This window comes from Schistocerca gregaria, chromosome X (genome assembly GCF_023897955.1).
Source record: "Schistocerca gregaria isolate iqSchGreg1 chromosome X, iqSchGreg1.2, whole genome shotgun sequence".
NCBI classification, from domain to species: Eukaryota; Metazoa; Arthropoda; class Insecta; order Orthoptera; family Acrididae; genus Schistocerca; species Schistocerca gregaria.
In genome coordinates this window covers 245,766,662-245,779,313 of record NC_064931.1, presented here as the reverse complement: position 1 = coordinate 245,779,313, position 12,652 = coordinate 245,766,662, and the positions used below count along the sequence as shown (strand labels likewise).

Here is a 12,652-nt window from a genome sequence, read left to right as displayed (position 1 = left end):
CAACAATGTAAAATCATGGGTGGGACACAAACAGCACAGTTTGAAAAGAAAACCCCACCCATCCGCCCACCCCCACATCATGTTCCATTATTCCCATCATGAAAGAGTGCCTTCAAGGATGTAGAACAAACCAAGATACACATTAATAGGCAGCAGGCAACTTTTCTTAGGTATAGTAAAGGTGTTGAATATTTATCAACAAGAAGTTGGTTGTTTGAGCAGCCCAGAACAATTAGTAGACACTAACTTCTACATATTTATGTTCTTTTTAAGCAGTAGGAATTGAATTTATTGTTGTTCTTTCAATTATGGGAGATTAGTAGTGATATGCATTAAAGCAAAACAAAGGATACTTTGAAGTGACTAAACTGATTTATCAAAACCTGGATTAAGAATTTATAGGTATCAATAAGTCATTAGCATGAAATTCATACTTTGAAGATGAGAGTACACAGGATTGCCAGGTTGTGAATTTTTCCCATATTCTTACTTTTTTTACTGTTAACTTAACCTTACTTTTTTATTTCCCCATACAGAACTTTCTTCAGTTTTTTTAATATTCGGCACTGGCCTATCATAGAACCAAACACAATTCTTACCCTTAATATACATATAAAAAAAAATGCCAACTGATTATATTTGTTATTATTACCATTTGGATACACACGGTGTTTCTGTAAGACCGAGTAAAACTGTAACAGGACATAGTGAATGCTCCACTGAACAATTTGAGGAAAGGAATCTGGGCTCAGAGAAGCCAGCATAAGGAGGAACGTAAGCAAACTTCTCTACCACTTTGTCTAGCATTTCTGTTTTCCAGTTTATTTACAACTAACATGCATACAAGTTTACACATGCTGTACTGCTTATTTACTTGCACATTCTTTATTTTCTGCGAGGAAATGACTATGATGAGCCTGATAACTAGGAAGTATTTCCTGCTCACTGGATTGGAAGGAGAGGTCCCTTTCTATGGCCTGCGAGGTCACCTGAGCAGAATCCTCTTGATTCTTCAGTTTCAGCACATTTTGCAACATACAGTACAAATAGTACATTCATTGTGCAATGATGGTATTTGCAGTTAGCTGTAGCTAAGGTAAATTAGTCAGTACACAGTACTCTGATTTTATTCCTATTATCTCCTTAAGCTGGCTTCTCTGACCCCAGGCCCCGTACCTCAAATTGTTCAGTGGAGCATCCTCTATGTCCTGTTAAATTTTTGCATGCTCTTATGGAAATGCCCTGTAGATTTTCTGGTAATCTATGCTTAGCCTGGTACTTCTTAAGCTCACCTGATTGCACAATTGATAGTGTTGTTAATATACTTAATTTCCAATTCTGATGTTATGTACATGTTCTTAAACTTCATTGCCGTGACAAATTTCTTGAATCCATACGGTATATATGCCAGTTTTCTTAATTTGCTTTTGTTTGGGAATCATAGTCAGTGGGAAGACACTTTTACATGTGTTAGACCTGGTTCAGCCTCTGATAAACATGTTCTTTGTACAATGTGCAGGAAGGAATTAAACATTTCGCATGGTGAACAGCTTGATCGCAAGCAATATGCCCACTACAAAGAACATCATTTAAAGGAGAAAGCAATTAGTCAAACAATGAAAGTGTCTCAATATTTTGTGAACAATACAAAATCTGAAGCCAATGTTGTCACAGCTTGTAAGTTAGGACCTTTGTATCACACAGTCCAAAATAACCTTAGTTATACAAGTTTGACATGCAGCAACAAATTGATGTTATGTATATTTGCAAATTCAGAAACAGCTGTAAGACTTTCCTGTGGCAAGATGAAGGGAGAAATGTCAATGAAGAACTTATTAAGCATCAAAAAGTGTCAGTGAACAACTTATTAGCATCAAGAAGTGTCAGTGATTTTGTTCATCCTCTACAATCTCCTGAAAGTAGTAAGTTTTTCTCAGTAGCAACACATGCTTCAAACAGAGGCACCACAAAGATGTTCCCAATATGAATGAGATACTTTGAATCATTAGTAGGCATACAGAACTGTTGACATTGATTGAACAGTCAGATAAATATTCAAATGCAGTGGCAAAGTTAACTGTTGATAGCCTGGAGAGCCATTCACCAAATAGTAAGAATTTAATAGCATATAGTGCTGACAATGCTAATATAAATTTTGGCACGAAACAATCTGTTTATCAATTGTTGCTTTTCAAGAATCCCAACGAGCAGAGAGCCAGTTGTTCAAACCAGATGGTTCACAATGTGATGAAGCACGTCATGGAAGAGATCTTTGAAGATCTTTAGTCATTTCTCTGTAACACCTAAATGCTGGATTCTGAGTGGTCTGAGATATTAAATGTGCCTGCAAGATGGCTCTCTGTAACTCCTGCCATTAACAGATTGAGTATGGGGGTCAAATACAAAGAGCTATTTAAGAAGCTTCGATACAAGTCGAAAGCAACTTGCATCAGTATTTTTAGCTGAAGATCCGAGAAAGGAATTCTTGGTGAAATATATTTGCACTTTGAGATAAATGTAAGAGATCAAATGCAATCAGTACCAAGATACCCGGAAAGGAGGGAGCTAAGTATTATCAAATCACATAAAAGTCTGTCCATGATCTGTGAGGAGGCCACACAAAGAAAGAATGATAAATTCCATGGGAGTGAAACCAAGAAATTAATGACAGAGATTTCAGCAACATCCCTTGAGATTTCAAGTGAATCTGATTGTTTCTATAACACCTGTATGGCAAAGTTGAACCTCTTCCTTTGAATGGGAAAACGCAATATTGTGACTTTGATCATGCGGTAGAAATTCTCTGTCTACAAGATCAAGTCAACCTGGATCAGCTATACGAAATTTTTTCTGATGAAAGATAACTTCACTGATTTTATCGCTAAGGGTGGTGTCTGGGTGAAATTCTTCGCACTAGTGCCTCACCATAAAGTGACAAATATATCTTGGTTCATACGTGTTGTACTAATCATACCAGGTTCAAATACATTCATGGAATAAGTATTTTTGGTGATGAAGAGCAAGTGGACCATTGTTAGGAAAAGGTGTTCACCATAACTCATAAAATCAGAGTGTCAGACTGTAATAAATGATGATATTTCTTGCAAAGACTTTTGTAACCTGCAAAAAATGATATATTTCTAGATAAAGCTAAATCAGTTTCAAAATACCACAGTGATATGAAGTAATATGGTTCAAGGTAAACGTCAGTGATTTCTGATTGAAAATAGCATTTAATAAATAAAAATAATTATGAATGAATGAGCCATTAAAAATATATCCATGAAAAATGTTCCTTCTTTTGTGAAGAAAGTGGCAACCTTTACTATGTCATCTTAAATGACATGTGGGGAAAATGGTGTAGGACACTGGTATAGTGATGTTGTGGAACACTGCTAAGCATCCCAAGAATGACAAAACGTGCAAGTGTTTCAAGTCAGCCTAAAACTAACTTCAGCGTACTGCAAGACTTATTTATTACCAAATTAATACATATGCATATCAAAACAGACTTCCAAAAATGTAATTACAACAAAGTTGATGATAAAGAGCTGAAATTCTACAGCTTACCATAGCATTACAAATATTTTTGAAGTGTGTTTAAATGAAATTTGGAAATTGAAAATTTTACCATCGCTATGGAAACTGGTATAAATGAAGGTTAAAAAGCTGTGAAACAATAGCTTAAAAACCATGGGTACTTTACGTGAACAAACAATGGTAAACAAAAACACAAAATACCATCATGACAACTGGCATGTAGTCACTGCACAGCAAAGACATCAATCAGCACCACATGGCAGGCAATCCCAACATACAAAGTGATACAATATCTGAATATAAAATAAAAATGTAGTATTGTTTTGAATTATTTATCTGAACTTGACTGGTTGTCATTTTTTTAATGAAAATTTGTGTGTTACTGAAAATCTGGAGGATGGAGTGGCAGCAGAAGGAAACACTGACCATGATACACACACATACATGGTGCAAAGGATTACATCCAGGACTCAAAAGTACTGGATACACAAAGCAAATCTACACAACTGTTTAAAAGTTGTGAAGGTTAGATAAAAATTAGACTAATGATATACTTCAACTTACTTTTGGAGGAAGGAGAAAAGAAAATAATACTTTTCCCCTACAATAGGTAGACTACACTGCCATCTCTACACCATAACAAAAAAGTTAGCCTATAATGGAATCAGTTAGCTGAACTCAAATAAACTATTTTCTAAAATAACTGTAAAGACATTATAAATAATAATGGATGAGGTTGTCACAGAAGAGGGTCTATTCATTGTTGGTTATTTTACTTGCCTAATGAATCTGCCCTCCAACTAACTAATATGCCATCTTGAAAAGCCATACAATGAAAAGTAACAGACAAATATGCAATCCCTCTGAATCTTATCTCAGTTATTGTATATGTATACGATGAACATGCAAGAAAGCTTTTCTGTGGTAGAGATCTTAAGTCTTTACTTTTATAATAGTGGAAAATTACAAAGCAGTAACAGAAATTTACTTTTCACCCATGAAACTTAATATGACCTCCAATTACTGCTACACAAAGTTTTAGTGTAATGAAAGAATAGGAGTTATATCTCTATCACAAAAATTTAAGCAACAGCTTTCATGAAGAGGAACCTCAATGACCAAAAATGTTATTGTGAAATAAAGCATTATAAAAGTTTCACAACTAAATTAATTAGGTTTTGACGTGCTATTTTCAAAGAAAAGATATCTGTATGGGAAGATATCAAGAAGTATGTGATACATTCATTGTAAACTGAAAAATTTACCTAGTGCTAAATCGATTCTGAAACTCTAGTATGTTTAAGTTTCATTGACACTGATGTATCAAAATGAACTTGGAAACTAATATATATATATATATATATATATATATATATATATATATATATATATATATATATATATATATATATATAACTTGAGAAGTAGAGTGAACATCAGAAGGCACCTAAGTACTTTAGTAGTTAATGGGCTCATAAAAAATTTCAAAAATAAGGGGGGGGGGGGGGGGGGGGAGCTAGCTCATATGTGTGTGTCACATAAAAATTGATACATTGATAGGTCACTACTGCATTTACTAAGTTGTGGACAATGAGCAAAACATGAATTTTAATGACTTGGGATGCAGTGAGTATAACAAAGCAAAGACCTAGCCTGTAAGGACAATTTTCTTTCCCTATTACTAAATGCATATGATTAGATTATTCTATTTCAGTTTTTACTTTAACAACACAGTAAAGTTTGAAATATACATTTTTATAACTGTTGAGTTATTCTAAAGACTGAAACATAAGCTGTAACTTAGTATTTTAATTTCACTTACTGTCAGTTTCAATTATTTCCACAAAGTCCCAGGTTTGAGTCCCAGTCCCGCACACAGTTTTAATCTCTCAGGAAGTTTCAAATTTCTGCAATGGTTTCAAATTTGATCTACTGTTGTACCACAACCCGCACTTGCTTTTTAATGAAGTGGTTTCACTCTTACTTTTTTTCACTAACAAAAAAGTTTAAACAACTCCCATCTGCCATTTACATAGATTTTACAATGATACTTCTTTAGACATCAATTTTACTGAGCTACTCAGGGTAAATGTTTCAGACAGTAGTACCTGTCACAACATTGGGGTTCATACATCCTCCTGACACTCAAAGCTATTTGCTCAGTGGTATTCGGCATGTAAATATGAGATCTGAATGTTGCTAGTTGAATCTGTGTTTTCCATACTAGTTAAAAAGTTTTCTGTTTGGAACAGATCAATGACCCAAGACTTTAAAAAATATATTATTTTCTATTAATTATCTGCCCTAACAGACTTCACCCAAATCTACTACACAGGTAATTTATGTAAATACTACACGACATTCTTCATTTTCAAAAAAGTATACCAAATAGTTTAAGAATATATGTAGTCTTGAAATATGAAAACATTTGTGCTTGACATCATAGCATGAAATTTGGTTCCTCTCACAAGGGTTGTCTTCAAATAATTGCACAGATCCTCTCCCTTCCATGTCATGAAAAAGTCATCTGCTAACATCGAAGCTCATCCTTGAGTCTGAAGACAAATAAGATACATGGTTTTAGACAGAGAAAGAGAGAGAGAGAGAGAGAGAGAGAGAGAGAGAGAGAGAGAGAGAGAGAGAGAGCTCATTTCCTCACTTGATACACCGTAACAGAAAAAGTAAAAAGTTAAGAAGGAGAGAGGAACTGGTAAAAAACTCTTTAGTACATCAAAAATCTCAGTCATCATATTACGTAAATGAAATATGATATCAAAGTAGCTCTATTTGGACAAATGAAGCAATATACTGCTTACAAACCATTTACTTATGCACCTTACTTACTTGAGAAGACTAGGATGTCCCTATGAGAATAGCTACCAATTAGTACCAGCACTTCTGGCTTTTGGCAGGTAAATGGCACTGTCTATGACAGTAGGATATGACCATTAAAAATAATGAAAATTTACAAGAAGAGACAGAGGATGTCTCAACATGTAATAGTGTAAATGATAATGTTAGAAATGGGCTGCAAATGTCACTTTGAATCATACGCATGAAGACAGTGTCCCCATAAACATCTATAAGAAATAAAAATCATTCTGAGAAACCTGAGCTGTCAAACTGAATGCAGTTATGCTTAAAATACTTCTTCAGTGACCTGTACATAAGATGCCTGGAAAGCTACATATTAAGGTAGTCAACATTAAGACTGAGGGTACTGAAGTGCAAGAATCTGGAGTACCATTTGAGACTGCAGACTCCCCATAAAACTTTAGCAATTTAAAGAGTATATAAAAAGAGAATCTTTAGTTTTGCACTTGAGTTCATCGTCATCACGTACAGTACACCACCAAGAACAACTGACAATCTGCTCCAGTTCTTATGGATAATAGAATATCCAACAGTTCCAGTTCATTAATCACTGCTCCATGTTATTCTTTGTACAAATGGTTAGTTAGCTGCATGACAGGACTTTTTTCACATTATGAGCTTACACTGCACAAGCACAAAGTACACAAAACGGACCCCACACGTGTAACTGTATGTATTTAATTATGTATATGAAGCATACATGCTTTCCTGAATACTCTATCTTCATAACATTATAGCCTTATCAGACTCTTCGGGGAGAAGTATGGTAGGCACTGATGATAAAAATAGCTTCTTTTCCTATTTTTACGGCCAACTAATCTTCTGCCTGACCTTTTTTGGCTTTGTTCCCTCTGACACCGCTTCTGTGTTTCGCTCCTGCAAAGAAAATAAAAACTATTTAATTTACAATTAATTTTTCACTATGAAGCCCGCTGAAAACCTTCAATTGGTGTTCTGCAACAGAGCAACTTAATTCTTCATATTTTTAGTGACTATCAGTGAATGTTTTGTCTATAACTAATATGTGTTATCACATGTGAATTGAAGGTTGGGAGTTAATGTTAGCCACAGCAAAGCTACCATGTATAACTGAGATCTGAAACACACTACGTGACTGTATTGCAACTCTGAATCTCTTTCCTCCCTAAGCATTCTGAAACAATGGACATGTGAAGGATTTTGCAGCATGTCTCCATACAATATGTAAATAAATCAAAAACACCTAGTTTGTTTCCCTTATCTAGTCATTTATTATTATTCTGCCAATAAATGGATTCCACTGCAACATAAGTCAGAAATAGACAATTTCAATAATTTGTAAATACCATTCACATTAAACAACACATGGAAAAGATATTAGACTGATACTTTATCATTATAATGCCCATAGCACCGTTCCACATCATCTCTATGCAAAATGGATGATGTTCTCTGGTAGTGGATCCAACATGCTTTCCTCCACTGGTGCAACACTATCTCATAAGTTGTCATGTTATACTCTATAACTAAAAATTCTTAAGTCTCATTGGATATTCACCAGTGGATTACAGAAAGTGGCCTAATGTTCTCTATAACCACTACCCACACACAATGTGAAATAAAATGGCTAATCCTTTGTCATGCACCACATTCTCCTCACCAACATTTCACTGACTGCCACCTATTCTTCCATGTTGTCCATTCCTAGGCGACAAAAAGTTACACACCATAAGTATCTGAGAATTAATAAACATCAAAAATTCCGATTTCTATCTCTAAATATTCTACACACTGCCACAGATGCCATAGGCAGACAAACTTAAGTCTCTTATCACTCTATCAACTTTCAGATGTACTGAACTGCCAGCCCCAGTGGCATGCCATCATGTACAAAATGTTCTTGAGCCCATCAAATTACAGTGCAGGATATGTGCCTAATTGCCTTAGGTCATTATCATTTTCTATCACCTATATGTTTAAAAAAATTAACAATTAACTTAGATTACAAAATAATGAAAACATAAAAACCAGTTACTTTCAATTTATTTATAGTACATCCATGGATTCTCAAGATTAAAAACCCCAAGTGGCTCAGACATGTGACCTAACAGGAATAAATATGGTATTTCCTTGTAGATTAAAGTTTTCTTCCAGTAACTTCTACACTGCTACCTGAAATGGTTAATATGGACTACAACATTACCTGAGGAGCATACACATACACATCTCACATAACAACAATAATTTTTATACTGTTTGTGAAGACAGTACACATCTTCAGTGTCATCACTCCACACTACAAGTCAAGTCCAACTACACACCGCTGTTCCCACAGTCACTAAATATACAGCACAGTTCTGGAATATAATAATGTACCATCACAGTCCAAATAATTTGCTTGCACACACTAACTCACACACCTGGTTTGCTGGCTAGGAAGATTGGACGGAGGGGTGGCACACGTGCATGGTTGCTGAAGCTGGTGAAGAGCGGCACACACTGAAGGTGATGTGGAGACATGAAGTGGGAGGAGGTGACAGGTCGGAGATGGGGAAACTGTTCGGTGGATGGTGCGGGAATAGCGGGTTACAAGAGACTGAGGGCAGGATGATTACAGGAGTGAAAGATTTGTTGCAAGGATAATTCTCATCTATGTCACTCAGAGCAGCTGGTTGTGGGGGAGGAGGATCCAGATGGCACAGATTGTGATGCAGCCATTGACATTGAACAGTTATGCTCAACTGCATGTTGTGCCACTGGGTGGTCAACTTTGTTCTTGGCAAAAGTTTGGTGGTGATCCTTCATCCTGGTGGTTTGGTTGATAAGGAGGAGGGGACCAAACAGTGAGGTCATCGATCCTGTTAGATTAGGAAAGGATGGGGAAGGAATTGAGCCATGCTCTTTCGAAGGAACAATCCCTGAAGTGATTTAGGGAAATCATGAAAAACCTGAATAAGAGTGACCCGACACAGGTTTCAACCGTTGTCCTCCCGAAAGCGAGTCCAATGTGCTAACCACTGCACCACCTCGTTCGATGATTTTGTAGTCATACCAACATAAAAAGCTGTGCAGCATTTGCAGCACAGTTAGTACAAGACATGGGTGCTTTCAAAGGTGGCCTGGTCTCTTCAGATGGCCAAACTGTTGCCAAAAACAAAGTTTACCACCAAATCACACAAAATGCAGCTGAGCATAACATGCTCAATTTCAATAGCCACTTGACAACCCGAGCCATCTGGATTCTCTTCTCCATTATCAGTTTCCCAGAATTACACAGATGGGAGTTATCCTTGCAACACATCCTTCACTCCCATAATTGTCCTGGCTTGTATCTGTTCCCACATCTCCCAGGCAGTAGTTTCCCCTTCCACCAGTCTGTCACCCCATCCCAATTCACATCCCCACATCACCTTCAGTGTGAACCATTCCCCACTGGATCCAACAACTGTGCACAAATACTTAGCCTGTGCACCTGCCACCATCACCCCTCCCTCCATCCCTGGCAAACCAGCTCCATCCCTCTCAGTCACTAGCCACCTCCCTGCCTCCCACCTCTCTCTTCCTCTACCCACCCCACCCAACGCAACCCCCAACCCCAGCTTAGTGGACCAGCCAAAATGCAGCACTTGCGTCGTTATACCAGCTGATGCCATGTAAGGGCGCATGCATGTACTCTTCCTCAAAAAGGATTACTCTGAAAGCTAACAAGTTCTTTCTTTTTGTGTGCACCTGTCATGACTCAATGCTTCTGCTTTTCGTTGAGTGATCTCCTTTACTCCAAAGTATTTACAGACGATGAGTTGGCCAATATGCACTTCATGTATATGTTTACATAAAGCACAATGATTCTATGCTGAACAGTTCCTACAGTGATGTGTTGCATCGAGGGGTGTTGCGTTAAACTGTGTTTTGTGTTGTCCATTTTGGTGCTGCAAACGATAGGCTTTTTCACTGCTGAGAAGGTACTTTCGCAGAAACCAAGATGATTAGGATAACAAGCTGAACAAATTATAATTACTAGACCTCGTATTTTAGGTAAAAACCTATTTTCATTAAATAAAGGCAATAGAAGTTGCACATACATGAATTACGCCAATTTATGACCGAAAATGCTAGTTTTACAGTGCCTAAAAATACCTAATTTCATGTTAGAACCTGACAGTAAATAAAATTTGCATGACTAAAACTACTCTTCTGGTCTTCCCGGCTACTTAGAAAACAGTACTTGAATGATAACTGCTTTGTTTGCATGCGTGAACATCAATCGTGAGTCAGATGATAACAGAATAAGCCAGGCTGTTATAGCCCGCCCTGCTCTGCAGAGTGTGGTTGTTTGCTGTGAATCATCAAATGGACCGGCAGGGCATGGAGGAGCCTTGTGAGCTGCCTCCAGTGCCTTCTTGCCCTGTCGGAACAGCCTGTTTAAAACACATGCACTGTGTTCATTCAGTCGGTCAGAGTGTTGCTTGGATTGTGTGAAATATTTCACATTGACAGTGTATTTGTGGAAAGTCAAGCATGACAAAAGTAACCAATTCCAAATCATCTCTGATTAAGAGTGGTTACAAGAATTTACTCCTTTTTCTCCAGACAGAAGAGTTATTCATTGCACTGTGTACAACATAGAAACAATTAAAATGTTAACCTTTTATCTGCTACACCCTCTCAGAGAACAGTGATGCCACTGTTTTTCCCAAGTTAACTTGGACCAGACACATGCGAATGAGAAAATATTGTTTCTAAACCCTTAATGTAGGTTAATTTTGCTAAGCAGATCTCTTATTTAAATACTTCCACAAAGTATTTCTCATTTCTTTTTGTTTTTAGGTATGTCCTGACCAGAGGTCGCATTTAAGTCAGCATGTTGCAGGGATTAAACACCAGGCAAATTAAAAAAAAAAAACTTGAAACAAATGTTTGTAACTACTCCAAATGCAACAAACTGAAACAAATTTCATCTTGACCCGTGTTGAGCCATTGTTGCAGCAAATATACCATTCAATGCAATTGAAAATAGCCAGTCCAAAAGTTTTGTAGAGAAATACTGTCACTGCAGCATTCCATCAGAATCCACACTGAGAAAGAACTATTTAGACACTTTATATGAAAATAAATTGAGCGGGATAAGGGAAGATACAGGAGATTCATATATGTGGATCTCTGTCGATGAGACAACTGGCAGACAAGGTCGATACGTGGCTAATTTGATTGCTGGAAAGTTAAATCCTGACACTCGCTCAGTACCTCATCTGAAATGCAGCAAGGAGCTAAAAAAGACTAGCCAGGAAACAATTGCTCACTCTGTTAATAAAGCCCTCAAATTACATTTCCCCAACAGTCTAGATGAAAATAAAGTACTTGTAATCCATGCCATAATAGTGTAGCTGAGATGATACATAAATATCGATATGTAAATAAGCTAGTTTCAACCATCAAAAAGGTTTTTATTAAAGCACCTACACGAATCCAGTTACTTTGAGAGGAACTTCCCAATGTACCATTTCCACCAGAACACATACTTAATCACTGGGGAACATGGCTAGAGTCCGGGAAATATTACAGTGAGCATTTGAAAGACATTTAAGAACATGTTCTCAAATTGCGGGAGGAGGCAGTGAGCATTATTCAGCTAAAGATCTTCTAAAGAACTCTCCAACGATGCATTTTTGGTCCATATTATTAAAGCTCTATATAGTGTTCAGACAAACCTGTCTACACACAACTACGAATGATAGATGAGGTGACAGAAAAATAAACTTGGTTCCAGGTTCTATAGGTATGAACTTTAGTGAAGAACTAAAGACAGTGGGAAAAAAAAAAAAAAAAAAAACAGGAACGCCCCCACCACCCCCCCTCTGCACAGTGGCTGACACCTTATCAGGTAAATCAACTGAACATGAGTGTGCTGTCCCACTGCGCCTAATACCATGATTTAAATATCCTCTGGTGACATCTGTTGATGTGAAATGCTCGTTCTCGGCCTATGAGATGCTATTAACAGACAAGAGATGCAGTTTCTAAATGGAAAATCTGGAGAAAGAGTTAGTTATTTACTTTGACTGTAAATATAGACATGGACAATAATAAAATGTGGATTTTTGTCAATATATTTATCTTTCTAGACAATAAAATGTCAGATTTTGGTCACCTATATTCTTATCTATATAAACTATTTTTTGTATGTGATAGAAACTATTTTAGGTACCTAATTTAAGATTTTTAGAACCTAAAAGTCCAAGGTCTAATAATTGTATTAATA

At 36.8% G+C, this 12,652-nt stretch overlaps 1 protein-coding gene across 1 annotated transcript in view; it reads right to left on the bottom strand.

Moving 5' to 3' along the window:
- Positions 1-6,305: 6,305 nt before the first annotated feature.
- The window catches only part of LOC126298428 (uncharacterized), a 54,838-nt gene continuing 48,491 nt past the window's right edge, over positions 6,306-12,652 (bottom strand). The window contains exon 4 of the mRNA XM_049989756.1: positions 6,306-7,290. Within this exon, the coding sequence (XP_049845713.1) occupies positions 7,219-7,290 (72 nt within the window). The 3' untranslated portion in view covers positions 6,306-7,218. The remainder of the gene's footprint in view (positions 7,291-12,652) is intronic.